Source organism: Pygocentrus nattereri, chromosome 14 (genome assembly GCF_015220715.1).
Source record: "Pygocentrus nattereri isolate fPygNat1 chromosome 14, fPygNat1.pri, whole genome shotgun sequence".
Taxonomy (NCBI): domain Eukaryota; kingdom Metazoa; phylum Chordata; class Actinopteri; order Characiformes; family Serrasalmidae; genus Pygocentrus; species Pygocentrus nattereri.
Window position 1 is genome coordinate 39451205 of NC_051224.1, and position 25000 is coordinate 39476204.

At 42.4% G+C, this 25000-nt stretch overlaps 2 protein-coding genes across 2 annotated transcripts in view; one reads left to right on the top strand and one right to left on the bottom strand.

The window, feature by feature from the left end:
• mettl22 (methyltransferase like 22) overlaps positions 1 to 25000 on the top strand; it is a 60551-nt gene that overhangs the window by 3211 nt on the left and 32340 nt on the right. The window lies entirely within an intron of this gene.
• Positions 7110 to 25000, bottom strand: part of LOC108432810 (transmembrane protein 114) — a 19608-nt gene continuing 1717 nt past the window's right edge. The window contains exons 3-4 of the mRNA XM_017706916.2: positions 12832 to 12969; positions 7110 to 8009 (exon numbers count right to left, since the gene is read on the bottom strand). Of these exons, the coding sequence (XP_017562405.1) occupies positions 7768 to 8009; positions 12832 to 12969 (380 nt within the window). The 3' untranslated portion in view covers positions 7110 to 7767. The remainder of the gene's footprint in view (positions 8010 to 12831; positions 12970 to 25000) is intronic.

The following is a 25000-nucleotide window of genomic DNA, read 5'->3' on the forward strand; positions in this document are numbered from 1 at the left end:
TTCTATTGACTTACATTAAAAAAGTAAAGTAGGTTATTTCTTCTCCTGTAAAGTTACCATTTCGACAACAGCGATAAATATATATAGATATATACATACAGTATCTCACAAAAATGAGTGCACCCCTCACATATCTGCAAATATTTTATTATGTCTTTGGTGGGACGACACTGTAGAAATGAACCTTGGTTATAATTTAAAGTGGTCAGTGTGCAGCTTGTATAGCAGTGCAGATTTACTGTCCTCTGAAAAGAACAACACACAGACATTAATGTCTAAATAGCTGGCAGCACAACTGAGTCCACCTCACAGTGAACAGGTCCAAATTGGGCTCAGAGGGTCAATATTTTGTGTGACCATTATTATTATCTAGCACCGCCTGAACCCTCTTGGGCATGAAATTCACCAGAGCTGCTCAGGCTGCTTCTGGAATCCTCTTACACTCCTCCATGATGACGTCACGGAGCTGATGGATGTTGGACACCTTGCGCTCCTCCTCCATCTGCTTGAGGAGGCCCCACAGGCGCTCAAATGGGTTTAGGTCTGGAGACTTACTTGGCCAGTCTTTACCTTCAGCAGGGCAGTTGTTATCTTGGAGGTGTGTTTGGGGTCGATATCGATTGGAAAACTGTCATGCGGTGCAGTTTCTGAAGGGAGGGGATCGTGCTCTGCTTCAGAAGGTCACAGTACATGGTGAAATTCATGTTTCCCTCAATGAACTGCAGCTCCCCAGTGCCGGCAGCACTCATGCAGCTCCAGGCCATGATGCTACCACCACCATGCTTGACTGAAGGCACAAGACAGTTGTCTTGGTGCTCCTCAAAGGGGGCCACCACACATGCTGGACACCATCTGAGCCAAACAAGTTTATCTTGGTTTCGTCAGACCACAGGACATGGTTCCAGCAATTCATGTTCTTAGACTGTCTGTCTTCAGAAAACTGTGTCTGGGCTTTCTTGTGCATCAGCTTCAGAAGAGGCTTCCTTCTGGGACGACGGCCATGCAGACCGAGTGGATGCATTGTGTGGTGTATGGTCTGAGCCCTGACAGGCTGACCTCCCACTCTACAGGAGAAAGGTCTTCTTAGCTCATGTTCCTGGTCATATTAAGCACAATTCATCATATCATACCATTTCTACCATTTCTTTAGTCGCGCCTCTAAAAACGTTTTCTGTCTTTTTTTTTCTTCTAATGATGTCACTGCGCACCAAAAGGTGGGGCAAAATAATATTAACTCCTGTGTGGCGTTGATGTGTTTGTTACTCAGTGGTCTGGTGGACCCACCACATAATTGTTGTTTTAAATCAATACAGCCATAACATTTTTTTTGTAAATACCAGATGTTTAATTGTCCAATGTAGGGTTCTCCTTTAGCAGCTGTAGCCAGTCAGCAGCCTGTCCATGTTGTCCGCCCCCCCCCCCCTCTCTCTCTCTCTCTCTCTCTCTCTCTCTCTCACACACACACACACACACACACTAACAGCAGGCCATGTAGGAGCAGAACAGAGTGAAGGACACAGCACCTCCACACTTTTACTCCCCGTGGGTTCAGCCCAACAGCACATGTGTAATATACACGTGGGGGGTGAACAGAGTGAAGACCCTGAAAATGGGTTATTTTATATTTTCTTCACAGAAAATGAGCAAAGACCAAGAATCTGAGGCTGAAATAATAATAAACCACATCATTTTTACTTTTGGTAAACACTTAAAATGGGTCCCACAGCCCTGAACACCACACGAGGGTTAAATGGCCAGGGCATACAGATGAATCCAAAGTTGTAGCACAACCTTCTATAATCTTTGAGCGGCTCATCCAGTTTGCATTGATGTCTCTGTTGTTACTGAATAATAGGCCTTAGTATGTAATAAGCCTGGATTTTAAGTGGTTAAACAGTAACGTCATGTTTCACCTCACCAGAGACCCTCCCTGATACCATGATTCACTCACAAATGTGTCACGGTACGGGAGTTATGAATTATGCATTTTGATTTCTTCCCTATGCACGTAGACTATAATCACTTCGGGATGTTTGTCGTGTCAGTTCAGTGTTTGAATATTTCTGCTCTGAACAATAACCTGCTAAACTGTTTAAGGACACTGACTGCAATGTCAGGTCTGAGAGCAGAGCTCGAAGTTCAGAACGACAATAACGAGGCCTTCCTGTTAAACGGCATCAGTAGACTTGCGGTAAGCAATTCATGAGGGAGGATTATCAGCCATCTGCTGAGTGAGTGAGTCATCTGTCTTTGTTTCTTTGTAGAGAGAGGAGAAGTCATTGGCTGGAAGCTTTCTGTCGTGATCTGCAGGGAGGTGTGTCTGAGCCGCTGGTGCTTGCGGCTCGTCAGTTATAGACTCAGTCGAGTCTTTATGGAGCCTCGCAGGTTTAGACCTCGATTTCATTTTACAGGTTTATGGCAAACGTCCCCAAAGTGCACAAGAAATGGGTCATAACTGGTTTGATTTACTGAGCTTTGTGTACGCCTGTACAATTTAGCAGGGATTTGGACATTCCTGACTATTTCCAGATACTTTCACTTGTACTCAGGTATGTATGTGAGAATGACAATCTGGTTAAAGTCTCATGGAACCTAAAGTCATGTTTCCTTTCTAAGCAGGTTCATCTTGCTGGGTGCACAATGTGCATGTACACTGTACAAAGTATTCCCTGGGAATAACTTCCCAATGTCCAACAAATGGTCAATCATTTCTGATAACATTCTCCTCTCTGTAGATGTAAATTGGGAAGTTCTGATCTTGGGTAGTGTGTACGTAACTGAACTAGCAAGAACGTCCATTCGTTTGGTCAGTCACCCTCATCAGCATCAGCCTCATCAGCATCAGCATCCTCATTCCCTGGATGCACATAAAGTGAACTAGAGGGTAAAAGTTTGCAGTAACTTTAAGTTCACTTGACAAAGCAGTTGCTGTGAAATCCCAGGTGGTTGCTGAGGTGTTGCTACGTTATTCAAGGTGGCTGCTAAGATGTTGCTAGGCCTCTGATATGGGATTCTAGGTGTTTGCTAAGGTAACTGCTACGGTATCCCAGGTGGTTGCTAAGTTTTTGCTAGACAGTTGTTATGGAATCCCAGGTGGTTGCTATGATGTTGGCAGGCTAATGCTATAAAATCCCGGGTGGTTGCTAAGGTGTTTCTATACTATCCAAGGTGGTTGCTGAGATGATGCTAGGCCTTTGGTATGGAATCCTAGGTGGTCGCTAAGGTAATTGCTATGGTGTCCCAGGTGGTTGCTATGATGTTGCCAGCCTGTTGCTGTGGTATCCTAGGTGGTTGCTGAGGTCATTGCTATGTTATGCCATGTGGTTTCAGTGGTGTTGTTAGTCTGTTGCTGTAGTATCCCAGATCGTTGCTAATGTGTGTGCATGTCTTTGAGGGTCAGTGTGAGAGAGAGCCTTTGTGACATCATTTGTTAGATTGGAATTTTTCAACATTCCGCCATTCACTTCCTATGGGAAAATTTTTAAATAATTTTAAAAAACGAACGCTGTATGAAAACCATTTGTGTGATCAAGTCCTGAAAGTGCATCATTCCCTTTTAAGCTGTACAGTCCGAGGGCACATCTGCTCATTAGAATTTTAGGACTAACATAGGACTCTAGGATTCCCAGGTAGGTCTGATAAGTGATCTTTAAGCCTGTTGTATCTTCTTTTTCTTAATCAGACATCGCTGGATGTTTAATATAACATTTAATTTTAGTATTGTATAAATGTTTTTAGTAGTTAGTGTGAGTTCCCCTTTTACTTTAATATCTGGTGTGGTGGTTAGGTTAGGCAGCACGGTGGCACGGTGGGTGGCGCTGACGCCTCACAGTGAGGAGGGCCTGGGTTCGATTCCCCGGCCGGGCGACTGGGGTCCTCTCTGTGTGGAGTTCGCATGTTCTCCCCGTGTCTGTATGGGGTTCCTCTCACTTTCCAAAGACATGCAGTCAGGTCGATTGAGCATGCTAAATTGCCCCTGGGTGTGATTGTGTGTGCCTGTCTATCTGCCCTGCGATGGACTGGCGACCTGTCCAGGGTGTATCCTGCCTTCCACCCGATGACCACTGGGATGGGCTCCAGCCCCCTCGACCCTGAGGGAGAAGTGGCTTCCTCTGTCAATGTAAGCTGCTCTGGTTAAGAGTGTTTGCCAAATGTGTAAATGTACGACCTCGTTTCCAAAAAAAAGTTGGGATGCTGTATATTAAACATAAATAAACACAGAAATCAAATCATTCATACTGTATATTTAAGTAGAAATAGTACAAAGACAACACATCAAAGGTTGAGACTGAAAAACGTTTCATTTTGAAAAGACATTTCTACATTTTATATGTTTTTGCAGTTATTCTGTACTTTATTATCAGGTAAATACAGCATTTAAATGATTTGCTCATCATTACATTTTGCACAGAACGTTTTTGGAAATGGGGCATTTAATTCCTCATTCCTTTTACTGGGGTTTTATTTCACTCCGTTGTGTTGGATCAGATCCTGGCCTGCTTCACTGCTGCTCACACCTGTCATCTCAGTGCTTTATCATAGACCAAACGAATATGAAAAGAGAAGAATGGCACCTTCAAGTCCTTCGCTGAGGGAGGCTGTGTGGGCTCACAGGTTCCACTCCAGTTCTATAGGGAACTCAGCTTAAGTAGCTTCTACACCTGGTACTTTGGTACTTCTAATCAAGATGGAACCAGGCCGTGCGTTTTCACGTGGCTGTCCAAACACGACAGGCACATAATCACATCATGAGAATGAGCCAACAAGCTAAAAAGCTTTTTACACACGGATGGCTGGAGTGTGGAAGGTCATCACTTTAGCTTGTCATGACTGATCTGGGAGAAGTTGCTGAGGAATTTGACGAGATTAAATGTAGAAAAGTGACTTTGTAGCTTTGATGCTGTGGTTACCTGGTGGTCTTCTCCAAGGTGGGCTGATTGAGGAAAACACTGAGAATAAAAGGGCCTATTTTTTAATGAAAAAATGCTCCTTTTTGTCCAAAAAATATGAATTTAACTACAATATACAAACATATACACTCATTTAAGTGCATCTTAGTCTATGTTTACAAGCACATTTTGTCACCACAAAGCAAAGCTACTACTACTACTGCTAATAATAATTATTATTTTTATTACTACTAGTAGTAGTACTAATAATAATGGTATATACACATATACAAATATTACACACATGTACTATTATGTAATATTACACACATGTAAATATTAAATCAGGTAAACTTTAACAGCAGGATTTTATAGGACTCTTATTATGGCACCTCACTTATTGCAAGGGAAGTGCTGGCAAAGCAGTTAAATCTGCATTTTCAATGAATTTGTTTGCATTAACGTCTTAATTCTGACGAGCTGTATCTACGGCTGAGTCCTGAGCGAATCCATGAAAGCAGATTTAGCTAAATTAGAATAACAGAATAAAAGTTAGCTGTGGCTCAGTGTTCAGCGTTCATGCTGCGTCAGGTTTTAGTTCGGTTGGGTCCTCTTGCATGTTGTTTTTTGGTTTTAAATGTGTGACATACATTAACATGTTTGGATTTCCTAATATCCAGCTTATATTTCTCACATAACTTATTTGGCCATTGTCGAACATGGACCCATATTTTAGACACGTATATAAGCCTCGGATCTCCAAAGTGGCAACTTTACAGGAGAAGGAAAAAATGTACTTTAATATGAATGTAAGTCAATGGAACCAGAGTTTTTTTCCAAGTAATTTTGGGCCGTTTCCATTAGTCCATTAGTAGAGAGAACCTTGTAATCCGAGGAACTCACTTTCTGCTTGGAATTCTAAGGTTCTGTCTGACAAAACAAGAACAGAAGCGACGATTTTCAATGAACACAAACAGTTTATACTTTTAAAACATAAAATTAGCGTAACAGAGCGACTACATTATCAGAAAGTCAATTTAATGTTTGTTGTTTTTACATTTTATGCCATTTTTTTTTTTTTTTATAACAATTATCTATTGTTTTTGGACAAATCATCTTTTAGTCTTCAAAAAAACATGAATTGATACATTAAGTATGAAGGTCAGTGCTAAATATTTTGTCCATTGCAGAGGTCAGTTTCCTTTAGTTAGACAGAAACCAGCTATTGTAATAAACTGTCCCAGGAGGTCAGTGAAGCAGGTCAGTCTGAAGGCTGTGTAAGGTTTTGTTTTTATATATATATATATATATATATATATTATAAATGTGACTCTAATGAAATAAAAAAGTCTTATTTCGGTAGAAAGAAGAAAAAGGAAAAATGGACGAAAGAACGAAATGAATGTTCATGTCGTTATTAAAACCCCATCAATTCAAATGTTCACCCTTTAATGACCTTTAAGGCTTAATATTTATACGATTTAACACAGTAAGACTTTTTAAAGAGCTGTAAGTCGACAGGCGGAGTTTCAGCAACATGTTTTCATGTTTCATAAAGTTTTATAAAGTCACCGAGCAGAGCGGCGACGTGACGAAGAAGCAGCACCTGATTGGTCCTCTTGTGTGTATTCAAAATGCTGACTGGCTCACAGATAGAACCTTACAGAACCAAGTTAGAGTTTGGCTTTGAAGATCAAACCTTTCTATTTTCCAGATAAAAAGTCCAAAAATGCTTAAAACTTAAAAACACACCTCACATAATGTTAAGAAGTTGTTACAGAATAAGATATGAGTTTATGAATAACTCAACGTTGACAAAAATGATAGAACCTCATAATTCCAAGTGGTTGATGTGGAGAACAGCGCAGCACATGTTGTAATGACTGTACTGTCTGTTTTTTCTCAAAAACCAGCCTTAGTTAAGGAACCAAAGTTGAGAACTCAGGGGTGATTGTTTACTAAAAGGGTTAAGTCTGGTTCCCTCTTTAGAGAACCGAGGCCTTGAATAAGCCTTATGAATCCCAAAGGGATTTCCAGACCCTCTCTCAGCTTATCTATCGCAGCACAGTCGTAAAACCCCCACAAACGTTCTTTTCGCTAAGCCGCCTTTTCAGTGACTTGATTCTCATGAACTTTGATCAAATCTATTTTACAAATCTGTGTTCCGTTATGGAACGTGTGCAGCTGCCACATCAAAAATAAGGCAAAGTCGAGGCAAAGTTCCATACAGCCTTTATTGAGGCACAACTGCCTCCATTGTTCTGTTCTTAAAGTTTCTCTGTTTTCTTATGTTTTTTTAAATATTATGTCCTGTATCTATATTAAAGGTGAGATATATGACATTTTAAACATGAAAATAGCAGCAAACAGCTGTTTTCTATGTAAAGACGTATAGGAGTAACAACGTCCTGATCAAAGAATGAAAGAATGAATGTTATACAGCGGTCTACAGAACACGAGAAGCTTGGCCGTTTGCTCACATCACCCAGCTGTGATGTTATTTGCCATAACAAAGAACCTCAAGTGTTCTTTTGTGTTTACATAACAGCTTTTATACAAAAGTAATGACAGAACAGCAAAGAAGCTCAGTTTCAAATGTATGTTCTTAATATTTACAACGTTTTCCACCAAGAATGTAGTTCCAGCAGCTTAAACAGTGACCGTTGTTGTTACAGTTGGCCAGTAGACCGATGCAGGTATGGTGATAAAAAGTGCTGTTTTTAGATACAACAACACGAGCAGAACGCCTCACCTCTGACCGTGTGGAGAGGATTAACTGTACAATCAGATGTAAACAGTAAAAACCTGTTGAAAAGCTGCTCTGGTCTGAAAGCGGATGTGCTTTAACATGGATTTAGTCTGGTTTCTCCAGCGTTTCTCACTCTCCCGGACAGCTGTCTTCGTCTTGTTGTGTGAGCTGACCCAAACGCGCCGAGGCCACCAGGAAAGCGGTGGCTGTGAGGAGCTCGCTGATGAAGGAGATGGCAGCGAGGACCAGAGACCAGCCGAAGTATATGTTGATGTCCTCCAGAGTTTTTTGTCCAGAGATGCACACGGCTTCTTTGAAGGCTGCCGCAGAGTAGGCCACGTACACGCAAAGCCCAGCCAGCGTGAAGACAGCTGGACAAAGACATGATAAAGAGAAAGTTGGTTGCCTTACGAATGAATAGTGCAGGTTGGTGGACAGTATGTTTTCACTACTGTGGTAAATTACATCACAATACTCTTTTCTGAGGTTGACTCCTAGGTGGAGTGAGCAGGGAAGTTTACTCAAACTTAAAGATGGCCCTGGGTTCGATTCCTGGCCAGGCGACCAGGGTCCTTTCTGTGTGTGTGTTCTCCCTGAGTCTGGGATTTCTCCAGGTGCTCCGGTTTCCTGCAGTCCAAAGACGTGCAGTGAGGCCAATGACACACACTAAACTGCCCCTGGGTGTTAGTGTGTGAGTGTATATGTCTGTATGTCTGCCCTGTGATGGACTGGCGACATGTCCAGGGTGTGTCCTGCCTTCCGCCCAATGAACGCTGGGATAGGCTCCAGCAACCCCCCGTGACCCAGAAGAATAAGCGGTTTAGAAAATGTGTGTGTGTGTGTGTGTGTGTGTGTGTGTGTGTGTGTGTGTGTGTGTGTGTGTGTGTGTGTGTGTGTGTGTGTGTGTGTGTAAATGCTACTTCATTAAACCCAGTGATATATTCATTTAATCACACATAATTGGGAAGTTGGGAAGATCAGTTTAAAAACCATAGCCAAATATGATCGTATCAGCTGTAGAAGCATACAAACTTCAATATATCAACAACAACAACTTAAGGAATATCTAGTTTTTCAGTGACAGGGTACTTAGATGTTTCATCACAAGATCACTGAAGGTTTCCTGTTTTCCCGATATGTCAGTTAAATAATTCTCAGGATTAGTACAAAACCCTTTTGTACCAAAGCAGCACTACCAGCGTTATCCATTTGGACGTAAGTTGCTGTTGTGACACATGGCCGATTTATCCTGTGTTTGGTGAAAGGTCAGTGTTTGGTCAGTTGGTCACTGAACAACTGCATGGTTCATAAAAAAAGACAGACCAGTATACAGTAACTGAAAACAGCATAGCAACACGTAGCTGATATGATGTCGGCCTGTATATTTGTTTTATTTTACTTGACTAAACCCCAAATGTGGAGAAACTTATGCTAATGCCACCATTTGGAATATTAACCATTATAAATCAAGGGACTCCTTGGATGGTAATGATGTATAGAATGTCCCTAACAGTCTAAAGCTCTTGTCTGAAGAGGCTTTTTGGGTGAATTGGTTCTGCATCTCATCCACTTACATCGGTCGGTATTACAGGTATTGGTTTGGAGTGATTATGATCTTACTTGACTGACAGAACTTTTTCTGTCAACCTTGGAGATTTTGTGTCGTTCTCAGTGTCTCTCTCTTGTGGAGTCCCCCAGGGCTCTATGCTCGGGCCAATCTTATTTCCCTATATCCTTATGGTTGGTGTGAAAGTAGAGGAGGCAATGGATAGGGCAAGATGGAGGCAGACGATCCGCTGTGGCGACCCCTAAAGGGAGCAGCCGAAAGAAGAAGAAGATCCTTAGAAAATATGGGGTTTACTTTGATATGCAGATGGTGGCTTCACTTGCCCTTGAAACATACAAAACTGCTGGACCGTGATAAGGGCGTTAAAGTCTGGATGGTATTACATTTTTTAAACTTTAATGAGAGCAAAACTGAAATCTTTACGTTGGCGTTAGTCAGGCCTCCCGTTCATGCTTATGGTTGGTCTAGAACGCAGCTCATCTTTTACAGGAACACAAGTGTGAGCATGTTTCCCCTGCACTGGCCTCTGTTCACCGGCTCCCTGTACGTGTTAGGATCGATTTTAAGGTTCTGTTGTTTGCTTATAGATTGTTAAATGGGCTGACTCTAATCTTTCTGAGCTTTTACAACCATATGCTCCATCAAAGGCACTTAGTCCTGCTGATCATTTCCTTTTTACTGTCCCTAAGTCAAGGCAAAGAACAGGGTAGAGTGCTTTTTCAGTAATCGCCTCCAAACTCTGGAATGAGTTGTCTTTGTATGTTAGGTCGGACTCTCTGCAGGCTGTTTTTAAATCCTGTCTTTATTAATCAGCTTTTGATTCAGTGTGAGTTGCTTATCTTTCATGTCGTTGTTACAGTTTTATGTTTGTATTTATTGTCTTTTTTATGATTTAACTGGTTCTGTGTTTTATTGCCTAATTTATGAGTTTTCCTTCATTGATTGTGCAGCACTTTTGTCAACAGCTGTGGTTTTTAAATGTGCTCTATAAATAATTTTAACACTGACATTGTCTTACATCCAGTGACTGAGCTAGCAGCTAGGTTGTTTTGCACGCCTCACCTGCCAGTTGAGAAATTGATGGCCAATTTGTGTCTTTCAAACCCCCCACCACCAACACTGAAGCTCTTATCACTTTGTCAATGTGGAAAGAATTCGCTTCACTAGTCACAGTCACAGTTGAGATGGGGGGATTGAGGTTTTCTCAGGCGAGGAGTGGATAAAATCAATATGTGGCGGTGGTTACGAGCTTCACCTTAAAACAACATTCTTCTTTTAAATAAGACAAACAGCTCAAGAGCAAATAAATTTTAATCCCTCCAAAGACGTCATGAACGACCATCAAATAAACAAACGCCGCTCAGCTCCGCCCTCTAAAGACGTCATTAACAACCATCAAATAAACAAACGCCGCTCAGCTCCGCCCTCTAAAGACGTCATTAACAACATCAAATAAACAAACGCCGCTCAGCTCCGCCCTCTAAAGACGTCATTAACGACCATCAAATAAACAAACGCCGCTCAGCTCCGCCCTCTAAAGACGTCATTAACAACATCAAATAAACAAACGCCGCTCAGCTCCGCCCTCTAAAGACGTCATTAACGACCATCAAATAAACAAACGCCGCTCAGCTCCGCCCTCTAAAGACGTCATTAACGACCATCAAATAAACAAACGCCGCTCAGCTCCGCCCTCTAAAGACGTCATTAACGACCATCAAATAAACAAACGCCGCTCAGCTCCGCCCTCTAAAGACGTCATTAACGACCATCAAATAAACAAACGCCGCTCAGCTCCGCCCTCTAAAGACGTCATTAACAACATCAAATAAACAAACACCGCTCAGCTCCGCCCTCTAAAAACGTCATTAACAACCATCAAATAAACAAACGCCGCTCAGCTCCGCCCTCTAAAGACGTCATTAACGACCATCAAATAAACAAACGCCGCTCAGCTCCGCCCTCTAAAGACGTCATTAACGACCATCAAATAAACAAACGCCGCTCAGCTCCGCCCTCTAAAGACGTCATTAATGACCATCAAATAAACAAACGCCGCTCAGCTCCGCCCTCTAAAGTCGTCATTAACAACCATCAAATAAACAAACGCTGCTCAGCCCCGCCCTCTAAAGACGTCATTAATGACCATCAAATAAACAAACGCCGCTCAGCTCCGCCCTCTAAAGACATCATTAACAACCATCAAATAAACAAACGCCGCTCAGCCCCGCCCTCTAAAGACGTCATTAACAACCATCAAATAAACAAACGCCGCTCAGCTCCGCCCTCTAAAGACATCATTAACAACCATCAAATAAACAAACGCCGCTCAGCCCCGCCCTCTAAAGACGTCATTAATGACCATCAAATAAACAAACGCCGCTCAGCTCCGCCCTCTAATGACATCATTAACGACCATCAAATAAACAAACGCCGCTCAGCTCCGCCCTCTAAAGACATCATTAACAACCATCAAATAAACAAACGCCGCTCAGCCCCGCCCTCTAAAGACGTCATTAATGACCATCAAATAAACAAACGCCGCTCAGCTCCGCCCTCTAAAGTCGTCATTAACAACCATCAAATAAACAAACGCCGCTCAGCCCCGCCCTCTAAAGACGTCATTAATGACCATCAAATAAACAAACGCCGCTCAGCTCCGCCCTCTAAAGTCGTCATTAACAACCATCAAATAAACAAACGCCGCTCAGCTCCGCCCTCTAAAGACGTCATTAACAACCATCAAATAAACAAACGCCGCTCAGCTCCGCCCTCTAATGACATCATTAACAACCATCAAATAAACAAACGCCGCTCAGCTCCGCCCTCTAAAGACGTCATTAACAACCATCAAATAAACGCCGCTCAGCTCCGCCCTCTAAAGACGTCATTAATGACCATCAAATAAACAAACGCCGCTCAGCCCCGCCCTCTAAAGACGTCATTAACGACCATCAAATAAACAAACGCCGCTCAGCTCCGCCCTCTAAAGACGTCATTAAGGACCATCAAATAAACAAACGCCGCTCAGCTCCGCCCTCTAAAGACGTCATTAACAACCATCAAATAAACAAACGCTGCTCAGCTCCGCCCTCTAATGACATCATTAACAACCATCAAATAAACAAACGCTGCTCAGCTCCGCCCTCTAATGACATCATTAACAACCATCAAATAAACAAACGCCGCTCAGCTCCGCCCTCTAAAGACGTCATTAACAACCATCAAATAAACAAACGCCGATCAGCTCCGCCCTCTAAAGACGTCATTAACAACCATCAAATAAACAAACGCCGCTCAGCTCCGCCCTCTACCTTGCCACCGTCCTTGCCACCGTCACCACTGGCGACACTCGTGGGGGCTTGGACTCTTTATGACAATGTCTGTTGTAAAAAGCGCTGTAGAAATAAACCTTGACTTAATTTGTATTGTGTTGTTTTGATGAACACATGAAGACTTGCTGCCCAGTTTGATGGTTTTACATGTCATTTAGACGATGCAAGCCTTTTCACAGTACTGTATATTTATGTTAATATAATTTTAACTTTAATAACCATTTAAAATGTTTGGAAGTTTTATAGGCACCAAGAGTGCGTGTGTAAGTTACTGAGGGTGAGGAGACTCACTGCCACACATCAGCAGCAGTCCGGTCGCTAGCAGCAGCGGGTGGGCCCGGGCCAACATGCTCATGACCCCCAGCATCCCCCCGACAAACAACACGATCACACTGAGGGGCAGCAGCACCATGAACGCCCCCTGCATGTCTGTGGAGAGACACAATGAGGGTTAAGCTTACCAACTCCAGTTCACCACAAACGGTGTGTTTCTTTTGTACATTCTACAAAATAACATTGTTTTCATTCACACTAAATGTGTTAAAGCCGGGAGCACAAAGGGCAGTTTATTAATTAAGACACTTTGATAGTATCATGCTGCACATGTACAAGAGCATGCAAATTAACAGAAAAAAAACATAAAATACTAATACTGACTGACCTTTCTATCTCGAAGGCCTCCAATATACAGCACTGTGCAATTTAATTTAATGTCCAATTTTCAAAGTTCATTTTTCAGGATATATTTCCGAGGAGGTTAGATATAAGATATTTAACACGCATAAGGCAGGAGAAACGTTTCCAAAACTGTTCATAAAATGTACAGTCGTGCAAAGTTTTGTGGTTCTAGCTTGAAAACTGCAACCCCCATGAAAATGATACAAAAAAAGCGGAGAGTAATAATAAGAAAAATAAGATAACGAGCCCCAGTGCACATTCGCAGTGCACTATTCAGCTCCTCTGTCACAGAGTTGCCACAAAACACGGCAACCTTCAGAATTTCAATTACATAATCTTTAATAGGATCTGCAGCTGCCTGCCAGGAAACAATATGTGTACTTTTGGGCCATCACTGTCTGAACAGGAGCACCACAAGGCTGCATGCGTTCTAGTGACCTTCAGATGGCAGAGAACAGAACCCTTACAGCGCTCGGTCTTAGACTAATTAAACACAATAGCATTTCTTTTGGACCCCTTCAAGGACAGTTACACAAAAAAGGCCTACTTTTTTCATCTCTAAACTCAATGCTTTTATGCGTTTTATGCTGCCTATGCAAATACACTGAGAGTGCACACTAAAGTCATATGGCTGTGCAATTTAATGAAGGCAGAAGGCTTAGCTGAAAGCCTACTGTAATGATTTTCAAATACCAGCTCATGACAGCATTATATACGGCGATTCTCACTGGAGAATTCTGTCTCTATGTCTTCAGACTATGCTTTCAATCACTGAAGGTATTTGGCCTTCAATAGTAAAAGCCAAATACCTTTCCTGTCATATCTCCAGAATGGAAACCGAAGAAGGTGTTGAGTATATGTTAATTAGAGATGGCATTTTATTTAAATATTTACCAATATTTCTTCCTTAAAAAGTGTTAAGCTTTAAAACGAGCTGTTATTGGAATATGAGGCACTTCACTTAAGGTGAGCAACTAAAAGTAGACAGCTAACAACATTACATCACACCAGTGGCGAACCATGACTTTTAGAGCTAGGCTTTCGGTTTGGGCCATAAATGTGGAAACTTGGTCAAAATATTGGGGGAAAAAACGTCTCTACGGTGATGCTAATTTCTAGGAGTGCTCCCATGGAGTTTCTAGCTGTATGTTAGCGCTAAGCTAACATTTTATTTACATTTATGGCATTTGGCTGACGCTCTTATCCAGAGCGACTTACAGTTTGATCATTTTACACAAGTAGGTGAAGGCGGTGTTAGGAGTCTTGCCCAAGGACTCTTATTGGTATAGTGTAGGGGGCTGACCCTGGTGGGGATTGAACCCCAGTCTACAGTGTAGAAGGCAGAGGTGTTAACCACTACACTACACCAATCACACTGGTGCACATCAAACTTTTTCTCTGTTCTAGATTAACCCTCTCAGGTCGATGATGTTGTATGCGACATCAAATGACACACACATATGTTCTAAACGCTTCTCTGTCAGGGTCGCCGGGGTGCTGGAGCCTATCCCAGCGGTTGTCGGGCAGAGGGTAGGATACACCCTGGACAGGCCGCCAGTCCATCGCAGGGCAGATCCCATCAAACGATGTCATACATAAAAAATGAACATATTGCGATTGCTGCATGCTGCAGACCTACTTTCTTTCCTTTTTTTCCTGGAAAGCTGGCGTTTTGCTGTTTCAATTCAGTTCAGTGAGGGCTCTGTCGCAATCGTATAAGTTTCAGCAGCTTTTCTTCTTGGAGACTTTGTCAAATAAATCCATGATGACAAATCCAACACCGAATGTCTTCTGTGATTGCAAAAAGGAAGCACATCTCCAGCCTGGGTTAGGTGTCTTGCTCAAGGACTGTCGGCATCAGGCATTGAACCGGCAACCTTCCGGTCACAGGGCCAGTTCCCTAACCTCCAGCCCACAACTGCCTAGATGTCTAGATAGATATCTAGATAGATACAGCCAAGCATGCCCCCTAACCCATTAGCTAGGACTTCCTGAACTGAACTGAAGGCCTTACATATAAGATTAACTACCAACATAAAGAAGTACTGATGGAATAATCAACTAATCAACGTTTTGATTTACAGCGGGTCCAGTTTCGCCACTCTAGGCATTCTGGAGGTTCTAGATACATCGCTGGCTGTGAATATGAGTCTTTAGTAGTAATCTAAGCAGCTTTCAGTCAGTTGTTAGGAATGGAAAACAGAGGTGGCGGCTCTATGCCGAGATTCTCGATTAAAAGAGTCACATAAAGAGTTAAATATATGTTAAATACATGGTAATGGTGCCTAATAAAAGATATTTAATGTCTTGTGTTCAATCTAAAAAGCCCCAATAATGTCCATGTGTACCAGATTTAGCTTAGGGCTAACAGACTACCCGAATCCCATAGGGGCGCTAGCAGAAATTAGCGTTATTTTCTTCTTTTCTGACCAAGTTTTGACATTTATGTCCCAAACTGATGGTCTGTGTCTGATAGTCATGATTCTATGGAACCCTTCATGAAATGTTAATGTAAAGCGACAGCTGGAAAACATGCATGAGGTTTTTTGGTATAACAGGGACAATAAGTTTTGTACATCAGTTTGCACTTAGTTCTGACAAAACGCTGATCAATGGTTAATCATTACAATGCATAAAAGTGCTAAAACTGAAAAATAAGGTGGATCGAATGCAGGGCTTTTAGCCCGTGACCCGCTGAGCGCGTTTTAGTAGTAATGATTGTGCCAGCACAAAATGTCCTTCAGGATAAGAGAAAAGCAGCATTGCGCCAAACAACCCTCCAATGAGCATAATTATAATCTTGATTATAATTATTATAATTATAAAATACCACTCTTTTTTGAATGTTTTATGCTGACATCTCTACCTTAGTGGTGACGAAGAGGCTATAAATTTCAGGCGGAGATGTGTGGATGTCTCTCGCCAGCCGAACAAACAAAAGCAAATGAAAGAAAAGGAGAGATCAGTGAACTCGAGCTGTGAAAGGAAGAAATTACATCTGCAGCACGCTACAGAACCACGGCAATTACAGCAGCACTCAGCGCCTCCTATGTTTCACTTAGGGGCTATTTCAGAGCTTTTTCTTACACTTTCAGCACTTCTTATGTCTCAGTGCGCAGATACTAATAGCGCTGTTCATCTGTGAGACGTGTTGAGAAGAGACAGCCGGACCTGTGGCTTCAGCTCAGAGGTGGATCTCTCTTCACAGCCTGCACCAACCATAAAAACACAGTCTGTGCCTTTTATAGACAGGAGTGAGAGAATAAAGCACAGGTCAACAACAACACTGCCAGACAGGACGCAGGTAGGCTTGATTTTGTGGAAGAGCTTTGTATAAACTGAATTTTCGTTGCTTTTTTTGAAATATAAGAAGTTTTGTGGTATGTAAAGAGAGAATGTGTTCAATAATCAATAATCTGATCATAATCGGATTTCTGCAGTTATCTGATTATTCAAATGGTCATGTAAACAGCACACCCATGATTTCTTAGATGCAAGTAAGGTCTAGAAATCTGATAAAGAGGCTGGATTTTCACTCAGTAGTCAGATTTCTCAGTGCTGTGACTCTCACTCTGATTTCTTTCAGATTTCTCAGTCTGAGCATGTGTGAAAACAGACCGCGGTACCAGAAACAAGCGAGTAGCATCACCGCAAAACACTTGGAGCGACGTGGAACCAAATACATGCTCGACGAAATGAAGGATTTAAATATTCATCATCTTCTAGATGACGTATGTTCATATTTTCAGCTTAAGTAGCGCCATCTTTTAAAAAAAAACCATGGTAAGAAATTTGAGTTTTACGTATGTTCATGTTGCCTCTTCTTCTGTGAGTTCATTGGCTGGCTGTAAAGCAGAAATCTGATTGGTGTGGTGTGTGATCAGGTCACTGACTAAATCAGATTTTCTGCAGGTGTTAGATTGTTAAGTGCATGTTAAAGCTTTGAAGTCTTCCTGTTCACTGCCCAGTCTATACATTACATTCATAGAAATGTTTTTGTCATGTCATGAAAACCAATTCATTTGCATATATACATCTATACATCTGTTCAGCCTACAGCCCATTCATGCTGAAGTTATAAAGAATGTTTCAGCCCAGAGTAGACACATAATACAGGGCACAGCCAATCAAAACAGAGCATATTTACATATATCAGTACAGTAACAAGTAATGGTTTAATAATAAAGTCAAAACTAGCACATTTTACATATACATATTACAGATAAACGCAGTGTGATCCAGCTGCCTTGCACTATATTATCAGTGTAGTTCCTCTGCATTTGTAATTCTCAAGCGGTTGTATTATTTATTATTTATCAGAGATGAGGACTTTGCACATTAACTGACTTGCGACTAGAGATGGGACAAGAAATATCGGCCAATCGTCGATCACATATTTGGGCTGGACATCTGTCACGGCTCTGTGTTGGCTCCACTCCATGTGCGTTTGTTTTTGTCCAGCCCCCTTGTTTAGTGACTCCACCCTGATTGTCACCACCTGTTTTCCGCCTGTCCCTCGTTATCCCTGTTTTATAAGCCCTGTGTTTGCCCTTTGTTTTCGTTGGTCTTTGTGTTGGGTGTTCTGTTTGTTCTGCTCGTTCTGTTGGATTCTGGTGTCTGTCATGTCTGCCCCCCGATCTATCCATGTTGGCTATGTGAACCTGGACCGTTTAGACGATGACCCTGGATTTGCCCTTAAGAAATCTCGCTTATCTCAGCACGTGCGTCCGCTTCCTCGCTCCCCGTTACAACATTAGCAGATACTGATACGTTAGCCATCCTTCCGTCTCTACTGGTTACTCAACTCGCACTCAATAAGACTCAAACGAACAAATAAAACTGACTCAAGAAGCGCCAACATTAATACAGTGCATTAATAAGGCCTAGGAGTTTTTCTGCAGTCCTGCCCAGTCGACAGTCGACAGTTCGATACGGCTTTCTTTACGGTAAAACCTTCATAGCAACAACCCACTGAAGCCTCTCAGATCAGACTGTGGATGTTTTAGCATTGAAATAAGGACAGTCGGTTCTCAGTGGACACTTTCTCAGCCTCTCCTGAAAACACCACGATCAAAGCTGGACCAGAGGATATTGTAGTCATTGATCAAAAGAACATTTCAGCTCTGAGGAGCCTTCAGGTCTTTCAGTCTGGAGTGCTGTGAGGTCTTTGTGTGTGTATATATATATATATATATATATATATATATATATATATATATATATATATATAGTGTGTGTGTGTGTGTGTGTATACAGCACAGCAACTAAACTCTACTGCTTTATTGTTATATGACAAAAAGTAAAAAAGAAGAAAAGAAATGCCGTTTGCAGTGATGGGTGACCGAATGTTCTCCTCATTCAGTGGTCCATGGTTGCTTGGTAACGATACCGTACTATAAAGTGACTACATTTGTTGGTGGAATACTTGTCTATGTCGATTATTATTAATAATAGCTTTAATCATTTTCTGACAGAGTTTTTAATCATATATTAGCCACCGTTTTATAAAAGGGAAGGGAGATTGACTCCTCTTCGCATTGTGCCTGAACACCCTTCCCCTGGCTTACTGCTTTTATGTGTATATACTCCTCGTTTCTGCGCTCATTGTCCATCTTATCAGCTCCACTTACTGTATAGCTGCACTCTGTAGTTCTACAGTTAGAGACTGTAGTCCATCTGTTTCTCTGATACTCTGTTACCCTGTTCTTCAGTGGTCAGGACCCCCATGGACCCTCACAGAGCAGGTGCTATTTGGGTGGTGGGTCATTCTCAGCACTGCAGTAACACTGGTGGTGGTGTGTTAGTGTGTGTTGTGCTGGTGCAAGTGGATCAGACACAGTAGTGCTGCTGGAATTTTTAAACACTGTGTCCACTCACTGTCCACTCTATTAGACACTCCCACCTTGTCAGTCCACCTTGTAGATGTAAAGTCAGAGACGACAGCTCATCTGCTGCTGCACAGTTTGTGTTGGTCATCCTCTAGTCCTTCATCAGGGGTCACAGGACGCTGCCCACAGGACGCTGCCCACAGGACGCTGTTGGCTGGATATTTTTTGTTGGTGAAACAAATGGACTCCAGAGAAACAGATGGACTACAGTCTCTAACTGTAGAACTACAAAGTGCAGCTATACAGTAAGTGGAGCTGATAAGATGGACAATGAGTGTAGAAACAAGGAGGTGGTCAGAGTGTTATGGCTGATCGGTGTGTGTATATATATACATATACACTCACTGGTCACTTTATTAGGTACAGTTTTTTTTTATTGTTCAGTTGTTTGTTAACACAAATAGCTAATCAGCCAATCACACGGCTGCAACTCACTGCATTTAGGCGTGTAGAGGTGGTCAAGACGACTTGCTGAAGTGCAGACCGAGCATCAGAACGGGGAAGAAAGGGGATATAAGGGGCTTTGAACGTGGCGTGGTTGTTGGTGCCAGACGGGCTGGTCTGAGTATTTCAGAAACTGCTGATCTGCTGGGATTTTCACGCTCAACCATCTCTAGGGTTTACAGAGAACGGTCCAAAAAAGAGGAAATGTCCAGTGAGCGGTCAGTTGTGTGGACGAAAATGCCTTGTTGATGTGAGAGGTCAGAGGAGAACGGGCAGACTGGTTCCAGATGATAGAAAGGCAGCAGGAACTCAAATAACCACTTGTTACAACCAAGGAATGCAGAACACCGTCTCTGAACGCACAACACGTCGAACCTTGAAGAAAATGGGCTACAGCAAAAGGGGGTCCAACCTTTTACTAGCAAGGTGTACCTAATAAAGTGTGCAGTGAGGGTATATGCACATACAGCCACATGAAAATAGAAAAATACGGTTTTCTCATAACAGCTTTAACAAGCCGGAATAATTTCCAGTCTGAAACCGGCGTCACGACTCGGCGAGGCCACAGCTGTAATGTCGTCTATTGTTTTGTTCTGCTAATGGTCCAGCAGGTAACCCCAACTGATTGAGCACATTAATATGGGTTGTGCTCAGCGGGCGTTTGGGCTTTTTCTGAAATAGAGGGAAATACTGGCGCGGGAGCACCGGCAGGTGGGCTAACCAAATTAGTTGTGAAAATCACTGCATGCTGCTCGGTGGAGCTCTTGTTACCGCTGTCTCACACACAGCTGTGCTTCTCCTCCTAGTCAGTCATGTATCCATGGGAACCCAACGAAGACGGGCCAATCTCAACTCATCACATTCAGAGCTACTTTTCAAGCGAGGAATGTGTGTTTGGGTGTGAGGGGCTTGTCTGCGTGTGAGTATTATTGCGGCACTTGAAAGAAATGAACACTGGATGAGATTTGATTGCAGATTATTGCAGTCGTGTCAAAGCCTATGTTAGAAAACAGAGGCTGCACTTATGCAGATATCAGGCACAGGGTTAGGGTCCACACTGAGAGGACCCTGGTTGCCCGGCCGGGGAACCAAACCCAGGCCCTCATTGCGGTGAAGCTGTAGTGGGAAATACACTATAACCCAGCTGTTGGAAGAAAATCTCCCTTTTTGTAATTTTTTTCAGTTTTTGTCCCAATTTGAAAATGCCTGTTGCTTTTTACATCGTTTGTAAATTTCATGATGATTGGAATTAAACAAACGGCCAAAAATGACTTATAAAAAATTCTGGTTCCATTGACTTACATTAAAAGTAAAGTAGGCTTTTTCCTTCTCCTGTATTGTTACCATTTTGGAGACAATTCTTCCGACGACAGCAGCATGTATTCACATGCATTTCATCTTTTTTCAAAAATCAGGTACTGACTATTAAATTGTACAGTAATTTAACAGTGAAAGTCCTTTTTTTTTACACTGTTGACAAAAAATTACAGCTGTAGATTTTTATTTCACAGAAATCATCAGGTTTTCTCTGAAGGGTTAAAAGGCCCTGAGGGTTCCTGTCTCTCTAGTTGCAGGTTTTACCTTGAAAGCCCAAACCAAGAACCATTTAGGAGCCTTTATTTGCTTTTTTGAGCGTGCAAGGGTTAGTCGCGACAGAGATGTCCACAAATGAGCCTGGATCTTACCATAATAATGGAACTACTGTTATATATCTGATTTGCTTTCATGTTGTTTTGCATTCCAATCCAATTAAAATCACTAGTGTTTGGGACGTGAGGTTGACTCTACACTCATGATCAAAAAGCGAAGGACAAAGAGCAGCGCCGTTATTCATCTTAGCCTTCGTCTGATCTGCCGTCTCTGTCAAGTGCGCTGGTGCTTAGCGCTGTTAGAGTGGCTATTAATCAGCTTCCACTCTGCTCCGAACTGACACTGCATAAGGTCCAGATGTCACAGCTGACCTGCTGCGACATCCTTCACCCGGACTCGGAGCTGTTACTTCTGAAGCTGATTGGGTTCCTGTGATGTTTTATTCTCACTCTGCCTGGAAGTGTGAAGATCTGTGTAAAGATAGCAGCGAATCAGGCCGAGAATGTCCAGTCTGATGAATCCGGCCAGACCAGCTTTCCTACTGGACTCTAAACTCTGATTTAACTTTTAAGCCACATATTAATAATAATATTACCAAACCTGCTTTTTATGATTTGAGGAATGTAGCATGAGTTCAACCTCATCTCTGACTGCAAGGCGCTCTGAAATGCTTTGTTTGTAGGACGTCCTGCAAGTACAACCAGGAATATTAACAGGGGCTAGAAAACAGGATCATATTAGAGCAGTTTGAGCATCACTGCACTGGCTGCCTGTCTCTTTTAGAATCCACTATAAAATTTTACTACTAGTTTTTAAATCTCTTAATGGTTTAGCACCTTCATAAGTCTCTGAGTGATGTTCCAAATCCATCTTTAAGATCATCCAGTGCTGCTTCTCCATATTCCATGTGTGAAGCTTATAATGAACAGAGAGGCAGTGTTTTGTTTTTATGCACAAAAGATCTGGAACATAAAAAACACAGTTAAAAACATATTTCTATATAACTAGTTTTTTTTACTGTTTCCTTTGTTTTTACTGCTAAATAAAATATTACTTTTATTTTCCTCTTAGTTGCATTTTTATCTCATTATCTCATTTAGTGACCCTTATTAGTCCCACAATGTGGAAATTTCACCTCCTCATTTAACCCATCTGTGCAATGGAACACCACATACATACTACTGAGCACACACACAGACTAGGGGGCAGTGAGCACACTTGCCCAGAGAGGTGGGCAGCCCTATCCACACTGCCCAGGGAGCAGTTGGGGATTAGGTGATTAGGACACTTCAGTCATGGACTGTCGGCTCTGGGGATCGAACCGGCGACCTTCCGGTCACAGGGCCAGTTCCCTAACCTCCAGCCCACGACTTTATTTATATTATTATTGTATTGTTAATTATTCTAATAATTCTAATTATTAATATATCCGTGTTTGTGCCATGTATTGTTTATTTTATATTTGTTTATCTTTTTCTCCTCTTCCTCTGTTTTTTTAACCATGTATTGTGAAGCAATTTGAGCTGCAGTTTAATGTATGAAGTAAGTGCTATATAAATAAACATTATTATTATTATTATTAATACTGATGGAAAACATTTGCGCTTTTGTTTCATTCATCTTTTTCTTGCAAGAGAGAGAGTGAAAGAGCGCTCAGCACTAAATCAGGGCTCATTTAAGGCTAAAGCTCTGTTCAGACTAACTACTCTGGTGTTGAAGATGATGCCGGTCATTGATGTAGCATAACAGGTAATTCACCTTACTCAGCGCCCCCTAGTGGCCGTTTGGGTCGGGGGAATGGAAAATGATTCAGGCATTTTAAACAAATGTGATCAAATCAGATGTTTTCCCAGTCAGATGAGACTCTGCTGACTCTGCGTGAAATGTTGTGACCCTGTGTTGATCTGCTCTACAAAAAGACGGCCGTGCCGAGATAAAACTCGCCTTTCGACTAGTTTAAACTGCACATAAACACAGCCTAATGCAACAAGTCCTCAGGGGTCCCTGTTTCCTGTGAAGGGCACATGCTGATGGGGGCTATTTAAGGAAAGATCACTGCAGGCGTTTGCATTAGTGGTCCCCAGTCCTATTCACACCGAAGCAGTGTGAGTTTGAGCTGATCAATAACACCTCTGAGTCTCCACTGGTGACATTTGCAACTCGGTGGCTGTTTTCTTTAGGAAGGAAAGCTTGACCTTTCTGGATGAGGCCGTTTATCTCGGTTGTAGGTGTTTACGCAAGCCTCTGTGGGCGGGAAATTGTCACGAATGTCACAAGCAAAGCAACGGACTCGATCTCCCAGAGTCCTCTGGGAGTTCACATGACTTTATCGCTCCGTACAAACCCAGAATACACAGGGAGATCAGCTGAGTTCTGGTCTCCACACACGCTCCCATCAACATTCAAGATCGCCTGAATTCACCGGTCCGATCCCCAGAGCTGACAGCACATGACTGAGGCGTCCTTGAGCAAGACACCTAACCCCCAAGTGCTCCCCGGGTGCCGTGGATAGGGCTGCCCACCGCTCTGGGCAAGTGTGCTCACTGCCCCCTAGTGTGTGTGTGTGTGTGTGTGTGTGTTCACTAGTGTGTATGTGGTACTAATAAGGGTCACTTAGTTGCGAGATCTTGTTTCAACTGCAAACCACTGAGCGTTCTTTCTATTGTACTGATCACCGTGTGTGACTTGTATTCCCGTCTCTCTGACTCTGGCTCTTGATTTTGCCCTGGCTCTCTGTTTTTTTAGTGCTTTGACCTTTTTACCTGTTTTTTGACGACGACTCTGGATTTCGACTTCAACATTAAAGCCTACTTTTATTCCTTTATCCGCGAGCGTCTCGATTCTGTCATATCATTACAGCTGTATTAAAATGACTCTAACAGCCGCTCCACTTCACACTCTAAAAATACACAAGGCCTTTGGAGCCCACATGGAGCGTAAATTACCGTAATTATGAGACAAGGCTACTTTACTAATCCAATTGCTGGTCTCCTGTAGGTCTTTTGTGACCTTCTTCGGTCTTCAGTACAGAAGGTTTGAGCTCATGTACGATACTGCCTATAAATATTGGCACCCCTGGTAAGGAGCAGCTTTGAAATATCTTTGTTGCTAATGACAGTCTAACCTCTCAGGGAGGTAATCACTATTAGTCAAAGAAAACACAGTTTAGCGACAATAACACTTTATCACAGCCGTTACTGCTCAACTTGACTGAGGGTGCCGATAATTGGGCACAGCATGAGGAGCTTATAAACTGCAAGCAGCTGAATTAATATGTGGTACAGTTGCTGGAACTGACAGAACTTTGTACATAGATACGTATGTATAGAAATAAATGATAAGTAATAAGTGATACAGAAGCGCCAGCAGTTCATTTCTGTATAAAGTGTTCTTCACTCCAGCTTCCATTCTGTTCTTCTCAGGATCCTCACTTTCAGCTCCTCAGAGAACCTGCAGACACGCCTCCAAAGCTCAGTCTGAGAAGCTGGTTGATGAGTTTCTGAATCAAACCCATTCAGTGGTGCTGAGGTCTGGACTCTGGGGCGGTCAGTCCATCGTTCAGCTTCTTTGATTGATGTGTCCGTCTCCTTTTCTCAGTGAGGTTCTTCTTGACTAGCTACCTTTCAGACCCACAGCGCTGAGTGGTCTTCTCACAGTGGAAGGATGGACAGAAACACCTGTGGATGTTTTCAGATCTGAAGCAGCTTGATCTTCTCCTCTCTCTCAGAGATCAAAGCTTTTAGTGCTGTTTATCTGATGGGGGCAGTTTTGGGGTCGACCAGGTGTTCCAGGTGGTTGTTAGGAGGCCTATTTTCTCTGTAGCATCTAACCAGTTATTGAACTTCAGTTTTGGAAACTGT